This window comes from Thunnus albacares, chromosome 6 (assembly GCF_914725855.1).
Source record: "Thunnus albacares chromosome 6, fThuAlb1.1, whole genome shotgun sequence".
Lineage (NCBI taxonomy): Eukaryota > Metazoa > Chordata > Actinopteri > Scombriformes > Scombridae > Thunnus > Thunnus albacares.
The window spans coordinates 13,501,805-13,529,557 of record NC_058111.1 but is presented as its reverse complement, the minus strand read 5'-3'; the positions used below and the strand labels follow the sequence as shown (position 1 = coordinate 13,529,557).

Here is a 27,753-nt window from a genome sequence, read left to right as displayed (position 1 = left end):
TAGATCTGATTTTCATGTGTAAAAAATGACTTACTGGCACAGTAATTCCAGAGATCTTTTTTAAATTTGTTTCTTTTTTACAAAAACTAGGTTAAGTGACAAATTCTACCAAAAAAAGACACATATTGTACTTCATTGTACAAATTATACTTAATTTATTTACATTTGACGATTCTCTTTTTATTCCACTACATTTCAGAGGGAAAATTCATACTTTGTACTCCAGTAGATTTATCTGACAGCTGTAGTTACTACTTTAAGATTGCACATAAACATACAGTACGATCAGTGTATACATTTTGAGGTAGAGCTATAGATTAAACTGCCAAACGGTGTATAAAGTAGTTACAACTCCATCTTAACCATTTACAACATGCTGCTTACATATTAATGTATCAGTAGTAATAATCCAATAATATAAATTATATGATATAACACTTTAATTAGTGCTTTACATTTTACTGATAATGTATACTTTTACTTATGATTTTGCATGCAGGACTTTTACTTGTAACTTGGTATTTTTATGTTGTGGTATTACTACCAGATGTGAGTACTTCACCACTGGTTTGAGATGTTTATAGTGACATGTTTTTAGCTGCCAAGACAACTACATGTCATTCACTTTCTAGAAATCAAGCAGATCGCAGCCTCCACTCTCCATGATGGAGAAACTACAAACAAATTTCCTGGAAATTTTCTGTGTAATTTCAAGGTATTTAATAGTTAATTTTAAGGACATTTTACAGAGAGCAATTTGGTACAAATTATAAGAGAAAACAAAACAATGTTGGTAAGTGCTGATTCATTATGTTTGGGTTGATACATAGTTATTAATTTGTTAAAATTCTTAATAAATTAGATCCTTAATTCTTTAACTGGCAGAAAATATTTCAGTGTATAGTTTTATCTTAGCATATAAGGTTGTTTCTTAAAAACTCTATATACTGAATTTATATTCTGTATACTTAAGACTTTTTACAAATTAACAAATACGTATGAACTCAAATATAATGAGTGGGCACTTATCAACTAAACCACTTTAACACTTTTTCTGTTTCTTTGTTACAATTTGTACCACATTGCATCACCCTCCCTGTAAACTGTCCTAAAAATTAACCATTAAATACCTGCAAAATTACTCACAAAATGTCATGGAAATTAGTATGAAATTTAGGGATCTGTAAAATAAAGTGTTCTCCAAACTTTTTACAGCCTTTCAAGCCGACAGGAGGTGAGTGCTTCATACTGAAAGGACAAATTTTCGGTGAAATGTCAGTTTCGTAAAAACTTATTTGTTAAAGCATGCATGCTTTTTTAACACCACCTTTATTTAGGCTCAATAGTCTTGCTATTCCCCATCAAGGATTAGTAAATGCAATTTAGAAAACAAATGTAAACTTGGCCTTTTGTTTGGTCACTATGTTTTTGTCTACAGTCAAAAACCCACGGGAAACATCTGCCATTAACTGTCCTATGCAAGTTGACAAGCAACTCAAACTGCCCTCAGTTCACTTTTAAACTGGCCGTGACCCACACTATCTAGACACAATGTCAGTTCAGCTCAGTTCAGCACTTCCTTCTGTAAGTGTGGACATACCTCATCTCTCCTCCGGCCAGCGGTGGAGGGCCGTGGAAAGACTCCTCCACCCAGGGACCCATAGCCTGACATCTGGACCTTGGGCGGGAAGCAGGACTGTCCATACTGGATTACATTATTCTCATCTGCAGATGACAAACAAATCACTCAAAGTTGCAGCTGTATTTATATAGGTTAAATCCTAAGTGATGGAGCAGATGAAAAGAGACCCCCTGCCACTAAGACCAGAGCTGCTACTATGAATTAATGTGTGTGCATACTCTGGTGGCAGTTGTTTTTTTCTAGGCCAAAAGGGATTTGTATGAAGCCTCACAATAATATTAATACACATCCATTTGAGATCCAGCTGTTGAAGCAAGGTGACATGTGTTGTCATAGAAATTGTTCTTCTATTTTTGGTTTGTTGACAGATACACAATGATAAAAGCTTTAAAGGTAAGTACTATATATTGTACATGCTACATACCCTGTGATGACCATTTTGTTGGTCCTCTCCTCTGGAGTGAGAAATGCTCTCCCCTCTTTTGAAGAGCGGGCGAGTCGCTCCCCTCTTTTCTTTCACTGTCTGCTCGGCTACGGCTCAAAACGTCGGCCAAGAGCTGCAGAGAATTGTCTGCAGGAGGAGGCGCTGGTGGAGGGGGGAGTTCTGCATATGATTGATAATTGGTGATAACAAAGACAAAAATATTGCTTTAATAGACTAAAAAACTGACAAACAAAAAAGCGATACCATGACTTGGTTTAAATTATGAGATAAACCATAAATATTGCAAGCTGTCAAGAACAAGACTAAAGTCATGCTAACGACTGTGTGAGGCTATTCAGGCACGAATGTCAGCATGTTAACATGCTCACAGCGACAGTGCAGGTATAATGTTTACCATGTTAACATTTAGCATGTTAGTATACTAACATTTGCTAATTGGCACTGAGAACAAAGAACAGCTGAGGCTGATGGGAATGTCATTCATTTTGACCTGATGATGCCACTATACGAAAAGTCAATGAGTCCCCCTCAGTTATTATAATTCACCCTGAGGGGGACATGAATGTCTGTGCTAAATTTCATGCCAGTGCATCCAATAGATGTTGAAATATTTCCCTTAAAACCACGGATTCGAACCTCATGGTGGCACTAGTTGTTGAGATATCACAATAAGGATGAAAGTGTTTGACCAACTGACTGACATGCCATAAATTGCTCAAGTATTATGACTGGCAGTAATCCTACTTCCTTCTTGTAGTTCTTCTCTTTTCTCTTTTTTATCAAACTAAAACAGAAGAAACGTGTGTCATACCTGCTTGGTTGTGTAGCTCTCGCCTGAGCTGACCATCCTTGGGGGTTTTCTTCTTACTCCTAGATCTGTGTGCCTGGGCTGCGGGGCTTGACTCGGCAGCTGGAGCAGAAGATTGTCCTGACAAGAGAGCGCACTAATGTCATCCTAAGGAAACTTTATTCTTTATTCTTTATTTGGGTCCCCATTAGCTTCCACAAAGTGGTCCCTAGTCTTCCTGGGGTCCAAACAAAAGCAACAACAATAAAAACAAATAATAATTAAAATCACACTACATCAATAAAACAAAAAGGCAAAACAAGCCAAATATAAAGATCAGAAAATAAGTGAAATAACTATACATATGAAATAATAAACAATAGTAACAAAAAGAGAATAAAAACAATCAGAGGTTCCAACAGCAAAATCCACAATAACATCGATATGAGATTCATAAACTTTTGTTTTAGTAACTTTTTAAAAGAAAATCTACTTTTGGTCTGTCTGATGTTGATGGGGAACATAGTCCAAGCAAAAGAAGCTCTATAAAGAACAATTCTCATCATACAATTTGTTTGTGGACTTGGTACCACCAGATTACTGGTGCTTACTTTACATGTATTATACCCATGACAAAAAACAGTATAATAAATATGTTTTTCACAAAAGGAGTATGGTCTATTATTCCAAATCACATTTTTCATGAATAAAAGAAGACAAGATTTTAATGTGGCCTTCACAGTTAGCCATGATAATCATTTATGCATCTCACACATATTAGTACGGAAAGAACAATGAAGAGTTAATCTGGCTGCTCTGTTCTGTGCAATTTTTTTTAGATGTTTCTCAGCAGCACTTGACCAAATAACTGGGCAGTACTCCAGGTGTGACAGAACAAGTGACCAAACATCATCAATCATAACAGAAGAGAGAACATATGCAGAACACTTCCTTGAAATTGCAATGCCCTTTCCCATCATGGAAACAATGTGATCAATCTAATCAGACCAAGACAATAAATGATCTAATTTGACACCCAGTAATTTGGTTTTAGTGAGCTGCTCAACTGATATCCCATCTATAAAGAGATTATATGCTGTGGCGTTAGCAAGAGCATATCTACTGCTAAATACAATACATTTAGTTTTGTCAATGTTTAGTACGAATTTGTTCATTATCACCCATTTGTTAATGCTATGCAACTCAACATATAGATTCTCTCTCAGCTGCACTGATGTCGGTGACAACAAAGTTGAGCCATCAGCATACATAACTACAGTACATCAGCATTTTTAACAAAAATGTGGTAAATCATTTATGAAAATTGAAAATAAAAGTGGACCCAAGCAACTCCCTTCTGGAACACCGCAAGATATTTTTTTGCTGTCTGAAAAACCTGCCATTGAAAAATCCTTGCTGTGTTCTGCCAGAGAGGTAATTGTGTGAAAATCCTTAACATTTGAGCTTTGCAATAAGAATACTGTGGTCAATGACATCAAAAGCTGCAGTAAATCCAAGAGCACAGCTCCAACTAGTTTCCTATCATCCATACATGTTAAGCATTTATCACTCATGTGTACTAATGCAGTGCTAGTAGAGTGCCCTGGTCTATAAGCATGCTGTGCCTTCCTAAGTAATCCATTTCTACTAAAATAATTTAACATTTGATTTAAAATTATCTTCTCAAGTATCTTACTCAGCCCAGGGAGTATACTGATAGGTCTATAATTGGAGCTGGTAAAACCTGCTTTTCCATCTTTGGATAAGAGTATGATTTTAGACTCTTTCCATAGCTCAGGTCCAACTGAGTAGACATCTATTAAAAATATGACATATTGGTTTGGAAAGCGGCCTAGCTGCAATCTTAAAAAATGTTCCATCCAGGTTATCTATACCAGGAGTTGTGTCATCTGAAAGTGAGAGCAACATCTCCTCAACTGTGTCTTGGTTTTGTCTCTCATAATACTGTTAACAGTGTTGCATGTTAAATACATATTCCATATACTTTTGAGAATTGCATGACGTCTTACACATAATTTCATTCAAAGTTTCCGATAATTTTTTACTATCATTTACAGAACTGCATATTTTTGTTATTCTTTCTTTTTAATGTAATTTAACTTGGTAACCTTATTTCTCAGCTTACAATAAAGACTTCAATCTAAAAAGTGGCCTGATTTATGGGCAGCTAACTCATCACTTTGAAGCATTAAAGATCTCAACTCAACATCTTCAATCCATGGTGCACTGCCTCCCTTTACAGACCTTTTTCTAAGTGGAGCATGCATCCACCAACCTCACTAATTTATCCATGAAATTTTTCAAACCAATGTTAACATCATTTTCCTGACATACATCAGACCATTTTAAGTCCTTAACATCATTAAAAAATGAGTCTGCATTCAATTTTTTATGTGACCTGCGGTAAACAATCCTAACCCCAGACTTGGGCATTTTAGTCTTTCTTGGTAAAGCAACCAATTTATGGTCACTGCATCCCACTGCCACTGATAACTATGTGAGCACAGCTCATGTATATTAGTGAAAATATGATCAACACAGGTTGAATTATTAACGCCACCAATGATTGTAGAAATTCTTGTGAGTTCAGTCACAACCTGGGTAAGATTGCAAGCATCTGCCACAGAAATCAACTTCTTACACAGTGGACAATGTTTAGAAAACCAGTCCATATTCTGGTCACCAAGAAGGAGGATATCCTTACTTTCATCTGTCACTAAATCTAGATTTTCAAATATTCTAGTACTTCACAATACTTCACATTAGAACTGGGCGGCATATAACAAAAACTAACTAGAATGGGCTTACAGTATGGAAGGTGAATCTGTAGCCATATTACTTTAATGTCAATACTCTTAATATCTTTCTGTAGCACGACTGAAATGTGTTCCTGAACATAAAATGCAACTCCACCACCATATTTATGCCTGTCTCTTCTATATAACCTATATCCTTTGACAGTCAACTCAGAATCATCAAAAGTGGTGTCCAGGTGTGATTCTGACAGTGCTTAAACATGAAGATTGTTTGAGGAGCAGATCCTGGTAATCTTATGAACTGTTCCTGAGGCTGCATATATTTAAGTTGAGCTAATACCAATCCTTTCCTTGGAAAACTTAATAACAAAAGATGTAGTTTTGTTATTTGAACACATAAAACAAACAAAAACAGCAGAAAAAGTTAAAAATAAGACAAATATATATAAGAAAAATTGAGCCTTGAAGCGCTTTAAGCTGTTGACTGAGTTTGTCCACTCCTGGGCATGACAACCAGCTTATCATACTTCAGGCTGGCTTTATCACCTCTTTCTCGGGCAGCTTTCAACTTAGGCAACAGCTCTTTCCTCAGTTGCACAGCTTCTGAGATGTCCTCAATTATATAGATTTTTATGCCCTTTAATTTCTTGGAGAAATTCTGTCTATCTTTAAAGTGCAAAAGTTTTACATCAATTTTCCTAGCCCCCCCACCCCCGGTACAGACCATTCTCTGAGCACGTTCAATATCCATATTCATGCCATCTAGACTCATGTTACTTTAGAACATTTGTTGAGCCTTCCTCTCTGATTAACTCCAGTTTTCTCCTTTCTCATCTGCAATCCCATCAATTAAAATGTTTGTCTGCCTGCACTGATTTTCTGTGTCGTCCAGCTTGGCAAACATTTCCTGTTTAGAATTCATTATGTTGTTTTCAAATGACTTTATCTTTATTTCAATCTCCTTCTATCCCCTACTTTTCTCTTCAGACTTATCTTGGGTGAATTCCAAGCTGGTCTTCAGCTTCTGTACATCTCTAATAACAGCATCCTGTCCTTTGTTAGTTCCATCCAAGACCAGCTGAATACAGCATTTGAAGTTTTCCTGTTGCTGAAGTACCATCTCTTTATAAAACTCTCTACTGTTTCATTAAGTGGGAGAGTACACTCATTGTTACCACTGAATCATCCTCACAGGGGGATGTTTTAGTATGTTTGGGAGGCATGATCTGTCTTAGCAGGATGTACCAGGAGTTGATAGATGTTGGAGATGTTGATATCCAGTCAGGCCTTTGAGGCCGGTATGTCAGAGGTCAAGTAGGCCCAGGAGACCATCAACTTGGACTACAGCCACAAACTCAAAAAACCGATGTAATATTGTGCATAATGTTAAGAGAAAATACATATCAAAATCAGCTGTATTTAAGAGTTCCAGACAGGATTACATAGATTCTTGTTAGATTGTAAATGCACTGGCAGTCAGTAGTGCAGCTCCAGCACATGTAAAACTTGGGGGAAACTAAGGAATACTGAGCCTCACTTTGAATAAATCCAACATGATTTCCATGTGCAAATACTTTCTGTTAGGTAACATCATAAACTAAATTATACATGACACTGTGTGGTTGTGCGCTGCCTCTTGGGAAGTCATGTCACAGATGTAATGCATTAAACTGAATTCAAACTGACCTTTGCTGAGGCTCTCCCCCTTGAAATCATCTGCCCATTGGCTGGTGTGGTACACCTCACTGGCATCCTGGGCCTTGGCATTGGTAAACAGATCTGGGTTGGACTGGGAGACCTGGGAGCCCGAGTGGTGACGGGCCATGAGGTCAAAGTGCTGCAGCCGTGGACTGTCACCGAGCTTGAGTGCATCTCGCTGAGGGGAAGACATCAGTGTTGCTGTGTAGGACAGCTCGTCTGGTTTAGGAGGCAGGCTGGAGAGTTCCTCCCTGGAAGTGTCCATCAGGTAGGTTCTGGCTGGCAGCGGAGGACACCAGTCCTCAGAGTCTTCCTCCTCAGAGCTAGAGGACAAGAATGAGTCGCAGCAGCATGAGTGTGTGTCTTAGTGGGAAACATTAAAACCTACTTATGCTGTATATGATGTGATATACTGTGTTGATTTCACCTTAAAGCATATTTAGTTGACACTTATAAAGAAGAAAAGAAAAAGAAAACTGTTCATATAAAAAAGGGAACCAATATAGAGTTATAGAGGACTAGAACTACTTCCGTGATTCATGTTGTCACTTCAGTGCCGTCAGTGCTAATTTAATGATGGACGTGTCATTGAAAATGGCAAGTACTAATCCAGACTGTCAGATGGTGGCTAATGTCATTACAAAAGACACGGCGCAGTCAGAACAGCCCCCCGATCCCACCCCGTTATGTCCACAATCTAATCTGTCAGAACTAGTTAGAGGAGATGCCCCCCCTTCTGTAACCCCAAAGTGCAATCTACTCAGTGCCTGCAGACACAACTGTTGTTAATTCAAAAACTCACCAGACTCAAAACTTCACTCAAGTTTTGTTTGACAGCCTTGGCAGAGTTACAGGGCAGGTTTATATCCATCTGCCTTAACTCTCTCTGTCATTAGTGTCAGAGGCCTTGATGCTAATAATAAACTGAATGAAAATTAAGACAGTATAAAAAGCGATTGTTTTCTTAGAGGAGGAAAAAAAGTTGCCTTCATGTGAGACTTGAAAAAAATATTTGAGATCACAGTGATTAGGTCTGACCTGTGTTGCTCTTCTTCTTGCTTCGTCTTTGTACGACCTCTATCTTTGTTGGCAGGAAGAGGAAGCGACAAAACATCCACCCAGGTGAGAGGAGCTGACTTAGATGTGGAACCAGTTGACCTCTGCTTTACCAGTTTGTCTATAAACAGATAGAAAGCAAAACCAAGTGTAATCACTGTTTTTATGATCTCCACATTAAGCCCAGTCTGCTTTTTAGATAAACATGCCCAACTAAATTTTAATTTTAGATTTTAAAAGACCTTTTTTATCTTTGCACTGCTCATGACTGCCTGAAGACCATTTCTTTTTGGCCGCCAGTTCTTTCATTTTCAAGAGTACCTAAAGGTTCCCTGGAATTATTATTGCATGTGAAAATGATTAAGCTTTTGTCCTCTGCATTCCTTTACGTTATTAGTTAAGGTATCTATGTTATAGTATGTTTTTCTTCCTGTTGCCATATATTCTTTATTTTTGTCAAATCTGTTTCCATAAAATCTATCAAAATGTCTTTTTCCACATGCAATATTTACATGTTTCTGCAGTTTTGGGGTATTTCCATTCAGTTTTGTTATGTACAAATTCAAAATGTACATAAAAACATGTAAGTGTAAGCATTCTGTATATAATGATGAGAATATTTAGCAATGCTGGTGCAGGAATTTCACTATAACTTACTTATTCTTTGAGTAGCAATATGTAAATTTACACCAAGGCCATAAAAAAAACAAACATAAGTATAAAAAGCTGTGCATTAATGTGCCTGAAACAGTGTTTTGGCCGACAGTTGTTCAAAATCAGTGCACAAGGTATACTACATTGTAAGTAACCATGGCAACAATACTCATACATACCAATGCATGTTTCATGCTACTTCAGGCTATTGTCAGATGTAAAGTGGCCATGGTATAAGAAGTACAATAACAGACTGTAACTGTTTTCACCTTTCTTCCCTGTTTTATAAAAAAAATAAATTACAGAAGCAGAAAACCCTCACCGTTGCTTTTCTTGGTATACTGCAGCTTGGCATACTCAGACCCAGACTGACCGGACTGGATGGTCCACTGGTCTAGGTCCTGTTCTAGACCCACAAGGCCACTCTTTGATAGTACTGGGTTGCTGCTGTAAGGGTCTGGCCCCTGGTTGTAGGATGTGCTGGAGTAAGTGTCGTAGTATGCCAACAGATCGTCCTCAGCAGCTGTGTTAATGGTGCTGTAGATGGGACTTTCGTTGGACGCCGTGCTGTGTTTCTCTGACTGGTTTGGGTAGTTGATGATGCCAACAGCTGTACAGCAAAGGATTATGTTAAATAAACAATGGCGATTATCTTATTTCACTATGACTTTTACTGTCAAACAGATCTTACTGTTATAATATCTGTCTGAGTCCAGCTTGCCAGAGCAGCAGTTGACAGACTCTTTGCTGTTATGGCAGAGGTTCGGAGTGGGCCAAGAGTCAGCCAGCCAGGGGTAGTTGCCCATATTTGATCCCAACAAGCCAGGCCTGGAAGCAGAGGTGTGATTACATCAACATTTCATACACAAAAACAAACACAGTGGCAATAATTATCTAAATTAAATCATATTCTTCAGTTTACCCTCCATTGATGATTCCAGATCCTTCACTGTGAGCGAAGCCAACTGGAGGAAGTAAAATAATCTCGTTATAAATCTTGTTTTACAGCAGAAAAGTTAAAGACTGTTTCCAAATATTCAATAGGATATATACAGGGTTTTTGGATAAAGTTATGCTCAATTGCAAATAAACGCTTTATCCCACGCGGGGTTTCAGAGAGCAGATTTTAATCGATATTTTATGAAGAAACACTGTTGACCTACATACACTAAGAGGCACCACAACAGATGCATATACAATGTGCCTGCAATAAAATGCAGATGCCATTTGATGAATCGATGAAAAAGTTTCTTGCTTCTGCCACTGTATCTTAGCTCAAAGGCATCTAAATTTACAATATGATAATAGAATCCATACGCTAAAAGGTGAAATAATACAATCTATACTCATTTGTAATTAACATGGTGAAACATTTAGGGGAAAATCAAGCTGCTATCTATTGGCCTTGAGCTGTCTATTTAGTATTTATGAACATGAACAAATATCTCTCAAAGTCAGACAACAACTGATGTGTTTATGTGCTTATGTGCCACAGGGCATATTCTAAAATAAACGGGTTACTGTTTACATATGCTTCCATGTGTTTTCAATGTTTCTTTTATTCCTGCCACGAAAAAAAACGCCTAGTGGGAACAAATACATTTTGATTAACTGAATATGTGCCAAAAGTGCATGCATCGCTTTGTGAAATACAAACTAAAATTAAAAATATTCATCACTGCTCAAGATATCCCCAGCAGTCTCTTAAGAACTTGTTGAAAACAAAATCTGACAGCTTGCTTTACAACAGCTTTTTTCCCCCCTGCAACTTCTCCCTTTTAAGAAATATCTTATGTATGAGATGTGACAGAGACATCTGACAATGTTTTAAAACTGGAAATCATCGTGGGTCATGTCATTGTAACCTTTTCTACTTTTTACAGTTAATTTTTTATGGAGCAATCTGTCTGAAGACTGAAAGGTGCTGAACGTATGTCACATTTCAGAAATTCAACTTAAGTTAAACCTTGCAGTTAATGCTTTGAACATCCCACACCTGTCATGATGCTAATACCCTGTTGAGCTTCTTCTCCACTCACCTGCTGGGGTGTATGCGAAGGAGGTGGTATAGTGTCCCAGCTGCTTTCTCCTTCGGTGGCGACAGTACATCCAACCACCGAAACCCATCAGGACCAACCACGCAGCCACACCCAGTCCTGCAATGAAGGCCGGCTGACTGACAACGCTTGTGATCTGCTCTGATATGCTGAGGTTACCGCCTTTCTTCACAGCCGTGGATGACTTATCCACTGGCAGTGCTGAGTGGATGACATAAGAAAAAGGCATTAATAGTTAATACAGCCCCATGACACAGCAAATTCAGAGCAGAGCGCAGAGTCATTATCTTTACAGGAAAAAGGAGCTTGCTTTTTTGATTAAATCCAATATCATTTAGATTATGTAACAATAATATAGTGACAATTCAATAGTTTGACATTCACTTTCCTGCTGAGAATTAGACGAGAAGATTGATACCAATCATTGCTATACCAAGTGGCAACTGCCGGGGCTGAAAAATGAAGCTAACATGGAAATGCCAAAAACTGCAGTTCCTCGAATGGCCACTTAAGGCTGGCCCCAAAAGCAAGTCAATCCCTCTAGACATGGCTAACATGTTAAAATGGCTAATGTTACAGCAGAAATAAATATATTTACAGCCTGGTACAAAAACCAATTTTGGTCTCTATAGCTAATTTCCCCGTTCATGACAACTGTATGGGGGGAGGGATTTTTATATAACTCACCCATTTAAAGTTATTATGGCTTAAAATTAAGCATAATTCAGGGCGTGGCCTCTTTGAGTGACAGGTGGGTGCCGTCAGAGGCAAGTCGCTACCACGGCGACAACATTGGTTAGGTAAAATATCCATGTCATAACAGAGTATAGGTGTAGCCATAGCTGTCGCTATTTCAGTGTATTTTCAGTTCATGAAAGTTAATGGTTACATTTTGGTCAGCTAAAAAGTCTTGTTCAGCATTTGGTTGTTCTAAAAGAACCTCTAAGGAGTCAAATGGCTTTTTTTCTGGTAAGTACATTTTGTTTTAATGGTTTTAAGCCTGTTTTTCGCTAGCAAAAATTAGTATTAGCATTAGCATTATCACAGTTAACCATAGACTGTAAATGCACCATGTTAACCAAGCTAGCAGCTAGCATTAGGGTCAGTTTCAATGGAAAGGGTAAATATGACAAGTTGCGATTTTACAGGTATGTTTGTTTGCCAAGAGCAGGGACTTCGTAGTCTTGTCATCACCATCCAGCACATAACTATAACCCTCTCCTTAAAACTTGTTATTTTTACACTTTAGATTTTGTAAACAAATGATAAAATATGTTAATTACAGAGCTTTAGAGGTGCTGGTAGGTGGATTTTGTTACTTTTTCCCTGTGTTTTCAATCTTCATGCTATGCTTAACATGCTGCTGGCTTTAGCTACGGTACAGACATGAGAGTGGTATCAATCTTCTTATCTAACTCTCAGCAAGGAAGCCAAATTAACTATTTCTTAGAAAACTGCAATACAGTAAAAGGTTAAGTGGAGAGTGATCTCAAAACACAAGAAGTAGACATCCCCCGGGCTACGACCTGTCTGGATGACTGGCTAAGTAACTCACAAGACATTTTACTTTTTCTGACAAACGGTGTATCCTCCTCATCGTTGAATATTATTTATTATCACTCCAGAATAAATTAGAATCTATAAAATGCAGTTTAACAAACTTCACTGCCTCACTTCCTGACTGACATCTTATGTTCTCACATTCAAAACATCAGTGTTGATGGTGCTCCAGTATGAAGTCATTCACACAACACAATCAATACTCCACATTCAGATTTAACCTGGGGTAAAGCCAGCCCTCTGCAAGCCTATCTTGCCATATTTCTCTATCTGTGGTAGCTGTAACAGTTTGAGTGACTCACTGAGAAGCAGGCTGACAGGCGGGCTTTGTGCACCCACACCCAGGCTGGTGACAGCAGCCACCGTGACGGTGTAGTGGACGTCAGGCAGCAGGCCTGTCAGCAGGATGGACAGAACCGCTCCATCCACTGTTCTGTTTATCTGGTTTTCCTGCTCCACACTGCTGCCCAGACACCAGACCTGATCACCACCAGACATGCAGAGTTAATGTTTGAATTTTAAAACATGCAAACACATGAAGACATTATTTTATCCCCACACACCCTGCGATAAGATGTGGCCTGTGATTATAATAAGACAGATTACGATGAAAACTTGGGCTCTTTTCATTTTTATGGCACTGAAGCTTTATCTGATAGTACACGGTGGAGAATGACAGCTAAGATACAGCAGAGATGAAAGAGAAAGGGTTGTCAATGCAGTGACAGTTAAAAGCCAGATTTAAAACCCTAGTGTTGCAAGTATATGTGCCTTTTGGCATCACAGTTTGTGTGTTGAATGTTACTCTCTCATGGAAATGAATGCATATTAGATTACTGTGCTGTATAATTCTGTGGCAGAAGAAATATTCAAATCTCTTATGTACAAATACAACAGTGTTAAAACTGACATCCTGCTTTTAAAATTTGGCCTCAAGTGACTGTTACAGGATGATTGTAAATCCTAAAACTGTGTTGCATTGTACTGTCGCAATCATACAACAAAAGAGGAGTTATCAAGTCAGTGAACAGACAAGCTAACGTTTGCTATCATTAAGCTACTGGTCATACCAGACCAGTAAGGCTGTGGCAGTGAGTTACTGAATTGAACAATAGTGTGTTTTACTGCTAATAAATTTAATTTTTCTTTTGTGAAAGGAGGAATATATTATTTCTTCTTTCAAAATGTACAGTCTCGCTTTAAATGTACAAAAGTGCATCTATATTAACAGCAAAATGTGCCTCATATATCAAAAGTAAAAGTACTTATTATTCAGAAAGTTACATTAATATTACATATTTTATATTATTGGATTATTATTACTTAATCTATAATAATGCATTGTATTTCATAAAGTGAGGATACTTTATGTTCTGTATTATAAATTAATATTTATTAGCAAGATAACTAGTGATTATAGTTGTGGATAAATGTAATGAAAAAATACAAAAAAATCTCTAAAATAGAGCAAAGAAGAAGTAAAAAGCATAAAATAGCACAAGTAGTAAATGTACTTCATTAATCTGGTGAAATCATATTTTTACAATGAATAATTTAATGGATGAAGTTTTGTCAAGTTTTCTCTTATGAAAGCACTTAGTGAGTTGTAATGAAAATGTATCCTCTAATACTCATTTTTCACATGTAAGCCATGGGATACTTGTGCTGAACATTGCATATCGTCTTCAGCAAATTGAATGTTTGAGGGGATTAAGTGTGATCCTTGCCGCTGGCTGATGTGCCGCTACATACAAAAGGATCTGGGATTTCATTATCAGACTTGTGCGGCACTCTCATAACTTTCTACATGCAGACACAGATGGGACGAAGAAATCAAAACAATAGAACTGTGCTCACGCTTTTTTTTTTTCACTAAGCAAACAGATGACAGGGACAGTCAGTGTTCAGCCGAGAATCTGGTGACAAAATTGAGTCTCTTTCAGCATGTACTGGCAGCAGATTAAGGGTAATTACTAATTGTTTGTTAAAGTCAGTGTTTTTCATAAGTATCTAAACAACAAATATGGACAACACTGAATAATGGCTGTGTGAAAATAACAAAATAGCACCCAGGATTAAAAGAACAATTTGTTCCACTTTATTTTTGCAGTCTACAGCTGGTGTCACTGATTATCTGCCTTACAATCAGAAATAAACATCAGAGCAGACGACAGGCATCAGATAGCAGCAGCCTCACCTTGTACTCTTGAATGATGCCGCTCTGAGTGTTGTGCGGCGGAGGCTCCCAGGACACACTGACACTGGAGCTGTTGCTGAGCTGCACCACTGATACAGCCTGCGGAGATCCACTTAAAACTGCAGAGAGTGATAAGAAGAAATTTTTAATCAGTATTATTATTAATTGATATGAGAATTATTAATAATTCATAATTTAAATGAAAAACTCTTGTTTTCCTGTTCCTGTGATTGATTAATTTTCTCTACTGCACTTGTATGTTCTTTATTAATTTTGGGGCAATTCATCACTGCAGGGAACACTCTTTAACACATTTTTATTTCATTTCATTTTAGCTACTTTGATTTTCTCATTGTGTTCTTTTAAAATGTTGTTCTGTCACATTTTTTTTTTCATTTTCATTTGTGTGTTAAAGTGTTAAATAATTATACTGAATCATTCAAAAGTATGCAAACAAAATCTCTCATTCTGGTGGTGTCATTAATAATTCAGGAAAAATAAACTGTTACTATTTAATCAAATTTGCTGCTAAATAAAGTTGTGAAATACCATTAATGAGCGATATCTTACCCTCCTCAGGGGTACGCAGGAGAACCATGAGGCTGTCATGTCCCTGTAGCTCATTGAAGTAAGGGCGTATCTTCACCTCATACTCTGTTTTGCTGTGTAGATCTACTAACATGGTACTGTGGTCAGACGTAGCCTCAACATCCTGGACCAACCAGGAACTGCCAATAGTCCGGTAAAATATACGGTAACCTTGAATGTACCGAGACTGACGGGCAACCTGTAAAATAGTTGGCAAAAAAAAAAAAAAGTTTCACATTTACATCAGTAATCAAAGGCAGACCCAGCTGTGTTTGTACTTTAACTTAATCTGTTTGTGTCACGTAATGTTTGGAGGAGTTTTTGAAGTTAATATTTGGAGATTAGCGTGTCCTCCGCACGCTGCAAGCCAACTTTGAAAAGTCGACTTTTATCATCAGCAAAGTATTCAACTCACGGTCCAAGAAATCCTGGCGCTGGTAGGAGACAGAACTACAGGCTTCTGCAGGTAGACAGACACCTCTCCCAACTCTCTCTGCACCTGTCTGTGGTCCACACCCTGTTCTGTAGGACTACCATCTGAAAAAGATATTTCCATTCAGTCCAGGCCAAAAAATAGCTGAATAGAAGCTACTCAGCATAAAAATGGAAAAAAGGCTTTTGATGAAATTAAACATTGCTCAGGGCAAAAGAGCATCACACTGAGAAAGCAATTAATTTTGAGACTTTCTAAACCTTGTATCACATTATCTTAATGCCATCCCTACATCCAGTATCTGCCTTTTTAGAATTAAAAACTAAAATCAAGATTATAGAACTCAGTATAATGCAAAAGTTTTATCAGAAAAGGACAATTTCTGCTTATGTAACTCACCCTGCGTCCTGACAGGTTCAGAGATCGGGCTGGGGTCACTGAGGCCGTAAGAGTTGACTGCTCGGACAATGAACAGATAAACTGTGTTGGGGAAGAGGCCGACAACTGTGTGCCTCTCCTGCTTAACATGGTCCGCCACCGTTTGCCAGGTACTGCCCACTGATTGGCTGGGGAGAAAAAGTCAAATTTTGTTACCAAATGTTGTCCTAAGAAAGAAAACTATGAAACTATTTTTCTTGTGATCATTTAATTATACAAACATTGTGAGATAAAACGAGTGAATTTGATTATGACTTGATTAAGGATTTTGTTTAGGGCAGGAAATCATGTCACACTTGAAGGTCAAGATCTTTATCAGGTGATGTTTGCTGAGAGTGATAATTTGATATACAGTTGGGTGCCAGTTTTATAAAGTACATTTTCAATAGGCAAATGTGCTGCCCTCAGTTTGAACGTGTTAACATTGTTTCACTCCTGTTATCTTGAGAGCACAGCTTCATTATCGTGTTATCTACAGATAACAAGGTAATGGGTTTGATCACAAGTCTTGCCACATTGATAGCAAAGAGAGATGAAAGAGGGACTGGCAATGTCAGAAGGTGAGATCTGAATTTTGCATATTGATGAAAACACAGGCAATATGGCAGTTTTATTGTTATATGTTATGTTAGATTATGAAAAAAACAGTGTGAAATCTTATAGTAATTGGATAAATTAGATGGGATTAGGGCTGCAACTAATGATTGTTTTCTTTGATTATTCTGTCAATTATCTATTTTTTTGATTAATGAATAATCATGAAATGGCAGAAAATGGTGAAAAATGCCCATCACATGTCCCAGACCATAAGGTAGTCAACCAAAGTCCAAAATGTAAAAAAATTATTTAATTTTCATGTCTATTACAATGACATAAAACACAGCAAACATTTAATTTGAGAAACTGGAAACAGAAATGTTTTTAAATTTTGTCTTGATAAATCAGTAAAACAATTAAACGACCATAAAAATAGTTGGCGATTCATTTTGAGACAATGTCAACTTGTCGACTAATCATTTTAGTATTAAGCAGTAGTTTGCCATTTTGGGAAATACGCTTATTTGCTCTTCTGCTGAATGTTAGATGGACATGGAGCCAGCAGCCTGTTAGTTTAGTTTAAAACGACACATTGTGGTTTTACGGGGGTTATCTTTGAGTCTTGTCTTTACACTTTTGGTTTTTGTACGGATTAAGCTAATGATGTATGACATGATAACTAGTAAGCTTTAGACGTGCTGGTAGGTGGATTTTCTCACCTTCGTACATAGCCAGGCTAGCTGTTTCCCCCAGTTTTTGTCCAGTGTTTATGCTACGCTGAGCTAAGCTAAGCTAAGCACCTCTTGGCTGTAGGTTCATATTTAGCAGACAGATATGAGAGTGGGATCAATCTTCTCCTCTAACTCTCAGCAAAAAAGCAAATAAATATTCCCAAAATATTAAACTATTCCTTTAAATAACCAGGACAGTGTGAGGAATACAAAGTAACCTAAACAGTGACCAGTGTTACATTTTTAGATTCATGAGTTTCTGTGCATCTAAAAACACAAAGTCATGGCCAATCTCACCTTCGGGACGGAACAATGACAAGTTTTATTCCCCCTTTTTATTGCAGTCGGTTATAACGGTGGCTTCTGAATGGGTCCGGTGAGGATACAGCAGCCTAATGCTGTGCAGAGACAGGAACTATCAAGCAGCATGAGCACAATTTAACATTTTCCTCAACTCCGGGGAGGAGAAAATGGCAAGGTAATTACAAGAAGCAGGCCACAGCATTTCTCTGTCATCAATGTTTTCGCCTCTGCTATCTTTCTCACCAAATGCTCTCCATCTCCAATGTTGTCAGATTCATACAATTTTTTTAAAAAGCATAACCTGTATGAAAAATGCAGTATGCATATTTCTATTATTATTATGCTTCTCTGTGTGTGTCTCTCCCCTCTCCCCCTCCCTCCTTCTTTCTCTCTCAACCCACCCGGTCAAGGCAGATGGCTGCCCACCTAGAGCCCAGTTCTGCTTGAGGTTTCTTCCCGTTAAAGGGGAGTTTTTCCTCGCTGCTGTCGCCAAGTGCTTGCTCATGGGGGAGTACGGTCTAGACCTGCCGTATATGAAAAGTGCCCTGAGATAACTTCTGTTATGATTTGGCGCTATATAAATAAAATTGAATTGATTTCAAAAGCTGCATCTGTAAATTGCTTTGGCGTGGAGATGTCAGTGGCTGCTTTTACATAAATCTTTAATCAAGAATCACTTCTGAATAAAAAATAGAAATGTAGGTTTTTTATGTGCTGTATACAAGAGGGGATACTGTCACAGAAAAACATTGGTTTGTATTTTTGTGTTTGTTCCTGGTGATGCCTGAAAACAAACATTTCCAAGCAATTTGGTGGTGGTGAAGCGTGCAACAGTGAGTGGATTTACAACCATGGCTTCATCATCAGTTCTGTGTGCATGTCTGCCACACTGGGGTTTCTCTCTGCACTGAGCCAACTGGACTCTTCTATGTGTGTGTGTGTTTTTGTGTCTCTACACTTGGTCTGTACCCTCTCTCCTGCTTCCGTAATAAGTGAACCCTCCAACTGGGCTAGCATCCGACTCCCTCCCCCCTTCTGTTGCCCCAGGACAGAACAGAGCTGCCGAGCTGACCACTGCAATAATTGTCTTCTATTTCACTCGCTGTCTGTCTTGCTAAAGCCTCTGGTTGGTTGTTTGAGCTACTATGGGTTTCCTTGGGATGCCACGGCTAAATACTGATGTAGTAGAATGTCATAGTTTCACTTCAAGACGTCACTTAACAGAACTGTCTCTCCCTGAGGCAGGATTGAGTCATTTCGAAAATATAATGACTAGAAATGAAGACACAGATCTTTAAGTGGGAATAGTCAGAATACTCACAGAGTCAAACTGAAACTGAGAGAGTGTGGGTACAGTTAAAATAGCTACTAGTGGGGTCTCACTAATTACATGAATAACACTGTTTCATTGTTCATTCTTCAGCAGCTAACAAGGCTAGCAAGACAGCAAGACAGCCAGACAAACAAATGTTGTGGCTGTAAAGATTGATTCATTCCTAATATTAAGGGAAGTTCCACCAATTTTACATGTAAACATCAATTTACTAGTCACTGAGAGTACTACACAGCACAGTTATGTAATGTCTTCTGGAGGAGCTTTGCCAAGTCTGAGAGAATGACTCAGTCACTTTAGTTATCTCAGCTTGGGCTTGGAGATTACCCATTTTCAGCACTGAGCCTGCGTTACAAATGGCGGGAGTGGATTTTGACAGATGTGAAACGTAGGAAACGAAGGATGTAGCGTTTTTGCTCTTTCCTGTCCTTTCCTGTTCACCCTCTACACCTCAGACTTCCGCTTCAACTCGAGTACGTGCCACCTACAGAAGTTCTCTGATGACTCTGCCGTCGCCAGCTGCATAATGGATGGCAACGAAGAGGAGTCAACAATCACCTCCAGCTCAACATCGGAAAGACCAAGGAGCTGGTGGTGGACCACTGGCGGAGCAAGAAGAGGCCCCTAACTCCTATCATCATCCGAGGGGAGGGGGTGGAGGTGATGGACACCTACAAGTTCCTGGGAGTACACATGAGCAATAAAATAGACTGGACTGACAACACTAAAAAAATAGCAAGCTGTTCTTCCTAAGGAGGCGCAGGTCCTTCAACGTGTGCTATAGGCTCCTGCAGATATTTTACCAGTTTCTAGTAGCCAGTGTCCTCTTCTTTGCCATGGTATGTTGGGGGGTAACATCAACACAAGGGATGCCATCAAACTAAACAAGCTGGTGAGGAAGGCCAGCTCTGTAGTTGGAGCTGAACTGGACAATCTGGACGTGGTTGCAGAGGGGAGGATGAGGAAGAAGCTGGACGCTATCCTGGACAACCCCTCCTGTCCCCTCTATGATGAGCCAGTGAAGATGAGGAGCACGTTCAGCCACAGACTTATCCCTCCTCGGCACACCACAAAGCGCCTTGGCCAGTCCTTTGTGCCAGTAGCCATCTGGCTCCACAACTAAGGCTTGACCCCCATATGAGAACTTTAAGACCTGCACTGTCTGTTACTTACTTTTCACTCTTAACTATTGAATCCTGCATAGACTCTGGTGCACTTGCACATGGACTTTTATAGTCATTCATTCATATATTCATTCATACTCGTACATGTTAATTTATCGACTATTTATTGATAGACTGTATGTATGTTCACTCATTCACAGATCCAGTGCACATATCTAGGGCCAGCAGCTCAGTGTTTTATTTTATCTTTATTTTATTTATATATATTTATTCTTTATTCTTTACTATCTTGGTTTGCTTCTGGACTCTTACCGGTACTTCTCCTATGTTTCATTCTCATTGCTGTTGCTGCTGTGACACCTGAATTTCTTTCCCTCCGGGGATTAATAAAGGTTCATCTTATCTTATCTTTGGAGCTTGATGCATATATTAGGGACTAAAAATCTGCATATTTTGGCATCGCCTTTTCTAAATAATTGCGTCTTTCTCTGAACTTTATGGAAGTGAAAGTTGTTCATTCCAATTGCCATTAACATGGTAAACAAGCAACATATTGCTTAGTACTCAAACACATGCATATATGTGCATTTTTCCACTTCCTGTACATTCCTGTTGTTCTTAACACTATGTACAGTACTGTTTTTACTGCATTTTTGGGGGTTTTTTTCTTTAAGTTTTTACTCTGTGTGCACTGGGTGTTTTTATTTGTGAGCCATGTCAGAGACAAATCTCAATTTCCTTGTGATTCTGATTCTGACACTAAATTGCTGACATACTCTTTTAACTCAGCTACCATCATGGATAAATGTCAGCATTTGATGATACAGAGAGATAAGCTCCACATTCTAGTGCAGATCAGTTTGTCAAAATGTCACAAACTCAAAATCTAAAGTACAGTACACTTTCTCATTCAAGTGAATGGGAAGGTTTGTCCAGACTTTTGACTGGTACTGTAAAATGATCAGCCTTGAAAAAAATGGTTCAAAATTGCACTCAGTACACCAACTGATGGCAATAAGGCTTCAATGTGTACCTGAAGGCCTCGATAATGTAGGAGGTGACAGCGGCCCCGCCCTCATGTGGGTTGGACTGCCAGGTGAGGGTGACGGTGTTTTTGGTCACCTCGGTCACCACAGGCTTCTGTGGAGGCCCTGGCAGCTGGATGAACTCAGAAACTCTGGATACTGAAGAAACTCCATCCTCTATTAAGAAACACAAGGTAACAAAATAACAGACTGATGATGAAACACTTGAAGAAGTGTGTAGTTTCTTAAGCACAGTGTAGTGTGAGAGTGACAGAGTGTGAAGTGTAACAGAAAGACAGAGAGTGGAGAGTTTTGGTGTGAGTACCTCTGACAGTCAACATCCCACTCCAGCTCGACTCCCCTGTGGTGCTGGATACGACGCACGTGTACATCCCCGAATCAGTGTCCTGTTAAACAGCAGTCAACATTTGAGACAGACATCCCCCTCAAAAAAAGCTAAGAGAACAAGTGCTGTAAGCTGTTTTTAATACTTGAAGGATGTTTTGGATCTATTTAGATGACTGAAAGAACAAATAGATCAAGACTGTCAAGATAAAAGTCATGTTTTTACGTAGATTTTTACTTAGATCTCTCTGGCAGTAAATTTACTCTAATTTCATGTTACTTTATACATCTACTCCACTACATTTCAGAGGAGAAATACTGCATGTTTTATTCCAGTACATGCTGTAGTTACTAGATTCTTTACGGATTCAAATTTTACACATAAAAGATGTCAAGATTAAATTATTCAAAAGTAGTTATAATTAGCTCCAACTTGACCCACTAACATAAAAATGCCGCTTACATCATAATAATCTATATAGATATCTATGTATATATCTATACACTCTGAAAGGGTCCATTTTGGACAATGACCAAGTAGGTAATGCTTTATTGTCTGAGTCTGCAATTTCCTAATAATTCTCAAGAAGTTTGGTGGAAAGAATTGTGGAGAAAATGTCCTTGAAAGAAAAACTCCATTTAAACTCCATTTAAACTGAAGTTTTAATTTACTTTATTAATTTATCAATCTGAACTTTGTTCTCCATAAATGTTGAATTTTATACTTGCCTGAAGACAAATTTAATTTTCTTGGATGTTCAGCTGATCTGCTGATTAAAGGCTACGTGTTACACTTACATTTTATTGGAAATATACCAAATTAACTCTGTTGTCCCTATCTTAAGTACAAAATTACACTGTTTTTTCAAGGAAATTTATGTGAAATTATTCAGAAATTACTAAACCATTAAGATGAAAATTAGCTATAAGCTAACTCTGGTACAGTACATCAAATGGTAACATTTATGTTTAACACTGTACATGGTCCCAATAAATACAGAAATAAATAAAATAAAAATGTTAGAATATTTTGCTGATAATACATATACAATTAATTTTAGTTTTGAAAACAGCACTTGCGATGAAGTATTTTTACATTGTAGTATTGCGACTTTTACTTAAACCTGCATTTGTTATGGCAAACATGGTAGCAAACAGTTGCCTATTTACACTTCCAGCAGATACAGAGCAGCATTAGTATTCATTTGGAGTCGTGTTTCGGGACATCTGATGAATGTGCATGTACTTCCAATATTCTCTCTCCTTTTAGCTTTGGTTGGTCTCCACCATCTCCCGAGGGACATATCTGAATCTTTAGCCACTAAATACTCTGCTATATTCACCAGCTAGTTGATGCTGATAAGAGAGGTGAGAATGAACCATATCAGCAAAGTTATGAGCCAGAAAACTTGAAAGACACTTTAAAGCTTGTAGAGCTTTAGAGACAAGCTGCAGAGGCGTCCATCATTGCGACTGGAGTGACCCCTGTTAATATGAAAATATCAATTATAGCTTATTTAGGTAAAGGATGTGAATACTACTTTGACCACAGCTGGTTAGTTTCATCCTTAAATGTAAATATAATCCATGCATACCTAAACTACTGTCCCTCAGTAGTCGTCACCTCAGCCTCAGCCATCTAAAAGCTTCAATGCTACAAACCATGAGGCTCCATTGCACACTCTACCTGCCCTCCTGTTTACATTATGATTTGTATATGCCTGTATGCTTCACTGACACTCTTGGTGTTCGCTCCAGCCCTGTGCTGGCAGAGAGCCAGTCTGCTGGAACTATCATCAGACCATATGAGATCATCCACTGCAGTGTTGACCTCTGGCTGACAGACAGCACAGCGTGTGTGGGCAGGTGAACTTCTTTAGATGACTCCAACTACCACTAAAATATTGATGGCGGGTTGGGGCGTCAGCAGGGTAAATATTTTTAGTTCCTCACTCGTCATCTCCATTTCCCCTCTTTTTTTCTCCCTTGTCATCCCCTTGATGCCACACTAATGCATCTCTTCTGTTCCATTGAGCACATTGGCATGGCAGATTTCCCCCGCCTCAGTGGTGCACTGGACCAAACCTTAATGCTCCAAGTTTGCAGAGCACCACTGCCGAGCATGGCACAGCCGGAGAAACAGGATGAGAAAGGAAGTGAATAAGCAACGTCCGGGCAGGAGATTTAATTAAAAGCCGGTTAGATGATTAATCATCTATCGCCAGTCAATTAACGAAGATGATGCTGCTTCTGCTCTGTCCTCCCTGCACTCACTGACCTCCAGGTGGGGTTATAGCACAAAGGGGCTGCTGACTGCTCCTCCATCAAAGGAGAACACATTAGCATTTACAAACAAGCACCTTCATTAACATTACAATTACACACCGCATGAGCACATAATTGCACTGGAGAGATATGCACTGCCTTAGAGAGATTGGTCTTTGCAACTCAGTCTCACCTTAATTTTACAAACGAAAACGGAATTTAAAATGGAAAAGGAAAAAAGAATGTTGCCATGTGAGCTACGGAGGGAAAGTAAAAGTAGATTGGAGGTCAGACAGGAATGTTTCGATAGACAGTATTCTTAAGCCTTTTTGTAATTACAATATCAGTTTTGTGTTGGCATAACGCCTTTCAAAACTCATCCTTTTCATACCCTTTGCAATAAATTACACTAACTTGATGTAACCTCCCCTCCCCTCCCCGACACACACACACACCTTTATGTCTTTTATTTGCAAGGTGCCATTCTCCACCAAGGTCAGTCGAGGTTTATTTCCCTGAAGTCTCTCTCCATCCTTCTCCCATGAAATCTTGACAGAGGGCCCTCCGATTACACGGCAGTGCAGCTGCGCCGTCGAACCTGGAGATACCGTCTGATTGGCTGGCCCTTGGCGAATGATTGGTGGAATACGGCCTGAAGGGCCTACCAGTTAGAGGGGAGAAGAGGCAGAATATTATGTTAGATGCGTCATCTCTCCCCTGATTAGCAATACACTGGAGAAAAGAGGAGAAAAAAAAACATTTTTTATGAGAACTTACAAAAGGCTTTCAGAACACAAGATTAAAAAGCTGCCAGCCATTTAAGTGCAAAGGGTGAAAATACTCGAGATGCTTAGTGGGCAGAAAACAATAGGCTGCGAAAAAAAAAAGCTAAAATCTGGTGCTTACAAGCTGCCTAGGGAAGAACATTAAGCCTGAAATTCATTGCTCATCCAGCATGGGGTCTCTAACTGTGTTCTTTCTTTCCTTCTTTATTATTGCTGCACACCTACTAAGTAATTAATATGTTTTCCCCTCGTTAGTTAGATTGTTCAGCCTAAAGAATAAACCTCCCTTAGACTCAAACATGACTCTTTCCTGACTGACATCTGGAGACACACACCTCCCTCCACCTCCAGCAGCGCCTTGGTCAGCACACTTCCTGCTACGCTGATGGCCTGGCAGATGTAGAAACCAGAGTCCTCTGGGTGGACATCAGTGATGGTCAGCTCTCCGCTCATGGAGACAGAGTAACGGCCCGACTGTGACGGCGGCTGACCCGGGAACAACAACATCTGACAGAAACAGCAGAAAAGATCGTACATGTATGATACTGATGTTGCTTTATTTTTATGATCAATTATTCTGGTGCCTTTTTTTAATTCAATTAATTGTTTAGTCTACAAAATGCCAGAAAATTGCAAACGACAGTCTAAACTCCAAAGATATTCACTTTGCACTGATATAAAAAAGCAAAATCCTCTCTTTTCAGAAGCTGGAAGCAGCAAATGTTTGTTGTTGTTTTTCTGTAGAACCTTTTAGAAAAAAATATTCAGAAAAAATACAATATAAAGTTGAATCAACATAATTCCATTTATCTAACTATACCTTTTTTAAATGTCAAGGCAGATTATTTTTCCAGAATTGGGCAAACCACTTATTTTAATTAAAAGAGGTTTGACTGCAGTTTTGTAAAGCAATTTCACATTGTCATGCTTCACCAGCTCTGGACTGATTATTAAGGAAAAATTGAAGTTTGGTGTCCTGAGTGAGGCAAATAGGAATAACCACAATTTTCACAACCAACACTTAGACAAATGAACCATATTTAAACCTGAAAACATCCATTACATGAGTATACATTGGAGAGCATGTCGCCAATTGTGAACACAACATCCCTCATGGTCTAAACACATTTACTACCTGTATAACAATGACGGAATGGTAGAAACAGAGTAGAACACACAGTAAAACACAATAAATGCAGGAACACACATCAAATGAGTCTGTAGGAGGTTTCCCTACACACCTACTTCAGAACACTACAATTTAAACTCATACAAACAACTAAAGTCAAACTGGAATTTGAATTCTACTCAATTTTTGTGTAAAGAAATATAAACATGCCATAGAATTTGTATTTCTGGACACTTTGTGTTTTGGGGTTTTTGGTTTCCTGTTTATTACAAATAGGAGAGGTTGCAAATTATATTGAAGGACCACTTGAGATACGGTTGCTTGCTTCATTGACTGTTGTAGAAACTAAGTGCAAAAGTGAACTGAAACTCAGAGCATCAGTTGTCTTTCAGTCCAATTCATGTTGTTACATGCAGCCTTAATATGCAGGCCAATCTGCTTGAGATTAAGTTATATTTATGTAATTCTGAGATAGTTTGATAAATGACGGTTTATATATGAAGAGGATTGTGCATGATTATGTTGTAGACTCTTACTCAACTCATGGATGAACTTCTGTTTTTGATTTGTCCTCAGCCCAGAGCAGCTATTGCCTTTCATGTTTTTTCTTGTTTTCCCCAGCCTCTTTTTTCCCTCCACACCTGCCCTGCATTCAGTCTCGTTAGCCCTGCCCTGCTCCCTGTGTCTTCCCCAGCCATTCAGCTCCCAGCCTGCCCTTGTGTCTTGCCACCTGTTCCTTGTTGTTTCATTAGTTCAGTTTGTATTTAAGTCGTGGTTTTCAGTTCAGTCTTGTTGGATCCTTGTTTTGTGAAGCTCACTTTTGTTCTGTCCTGTTCAGCTTTGCTTTGCCTGCACGTAACTTCTAATAAAAAAAGCCTCCTGTCTCCCGTGTTTGGGCCCACTTGCTCCATATGACAAAACTATAATCACACTGCAGCTGTTGTGCACAATCTTCCATTTTTCAAAAGAGGGTAAACCTTTTTTGGGCGCATTGGCTGAAAAGGTGTTGAAGATTCATTTCCCATGGCAGCATGTGACTGCCATGGGAAATGCTATGAGACACACTTCAACTTCTGTGAGACACTACTGACTGGAGCATGACACGTCATAGTTTAGCCTACAAAAGTAATCTTGTACATTAAATGAACAACAGCATTGTTATACTTTTTTTCTGTGTATATAATGCATCACTTTACATGTTTTTACTGTGTAGCCATCCAGGGCACATCCCATCAACTTCTAACCAAACTATAAAGAAAAGGTCAAAACTAGAAGGGACTAGAAGGATGTTTTGTTGTTTTTGGGATGATGCCCACTAACAGACATTTTATAGTTTCCCTCATTCTGTTTCTGTAAGTGAGATGGATGTGAACAAGGGGGAAGGGATGCACATCAATCCATTCAGCCATCCATTTCATTCCTCTAAGAGGCTTAGACTTCAGTAGAGGGACCAAGGTTATAAGGCTACAGATAATCCCCCCCAAATACAGCAAAAAGCTCTCCAAACAGCGAAGCCATGCCTCCACCATCCCACAGACTTATTCAGAAAATCTGTAGCCCAACTTCCTGTTTGCTCACAGACAAACCTCTGAAATCATCTGAAGCTGCTCCTCCAAGTCAGTGATCCCAGCTGCTGTTGAGCAACAGGGTATTTATAGTTGGGTACAATGTGGAAGGAGGACAGTGTTTTTCTGCAGGTTTGCCCTGAAGAAGCAGTTTCCACACCTGGTGTACTTCCTGCAACTCTTTCCTCATCCCCCTCCTCCCCACCCCATCACTATTCTCTTACACTGCGGTCGCAAGCAGCAGAAACATTTCTCGCCAACGCAATACCGCAATGCCTT

General features: G+C 38.9%; 1 protein-coding gene across 2 annotated transcripts in view; it reads right to left on the bottom strand.

Moving 5' to 3' along the window:
• The window catches only part of zgc:77784 (uncharacterized protein LOC402947 homolog), a 55,236-nt gene that overhangs the window by 789 nt on the left and 26,694 nt on the right, over positions 1 to 27,753 (bottom strand). Inside the window, exons 8-25 of one of the 2 annotated variants that reach the window (XM_044354321.1) lie at positions 25,116 to 25,287; positions 24,451 to 24,656; positions 21,711 to 21,792; positions 21,394 to 21,562; positions 16,294 to 16,460; positions 15,877 to 15,998; positions 15,444 to 15,660; positions 14,874 to 14,992; positions 12,979 to 13,156; positions 11,099 to 11,317; positions 9,982 to 10,024; positions 9,751 to 9,887; positions 9,382 to 9,669; positions 8,388 to 8,526; positions 7,338 to 7,672; positions 2,899 to 3,015; positions 2,067 to 2,246; positions 1,601 to 1,725 (exon numbers count right to left, since the gene is read on the bottom strand). In XM_044354321.1, the coding sequence (XP_044210256.1) occupies positions 1,601 to 1,725; positions 2,067 to 2,246; positions 2,899 to 3,015; positions 7,338 to 7,672; positions 8,388 to 8,526; positions 9,382 to 9,669; positions 9,751 to 9,887; positions 9,982 to 10,024; positions 11,099 to 11,317; positions 12,979 to 13,156; positions 14,874 to 14,992; positions 15,444 to 15,660; positions 15,877 to 15,998; positions 16,294 to 16,460; positions 21,394 to 21,562; positions 21,711 to 21,792; positions 24,451 to 24,656; positions 25,116 to 25,287 (3,015 nt within the window). The remainder of the gene's footprint in view (positions 1 to 1,600; positions 1,726 to 2,066; positions 2,247 to 2,898; positions 3,016 to 7,337; positions 7,673 to 8,387; positions 8,527 to 9,381; positions 9,670 to 9,750; positions 9,888 to 9,981; positions 10,025 to 11,098; positions 11,318 to 12,978; positions 13,157 to 14,873; positions 14,993 to 15,443; positions 15,661 to 15,876; positions 15,999 to 16,293; positions 16,461 to 21,393; positions 21,563 to 21,710; positions 21,793 to 24,450; positions 24,657 to 25,115; positions 25,288 to 27,753) is intronic. The other variant, XM_044354322.1, reaches the window with a different exon arrangement.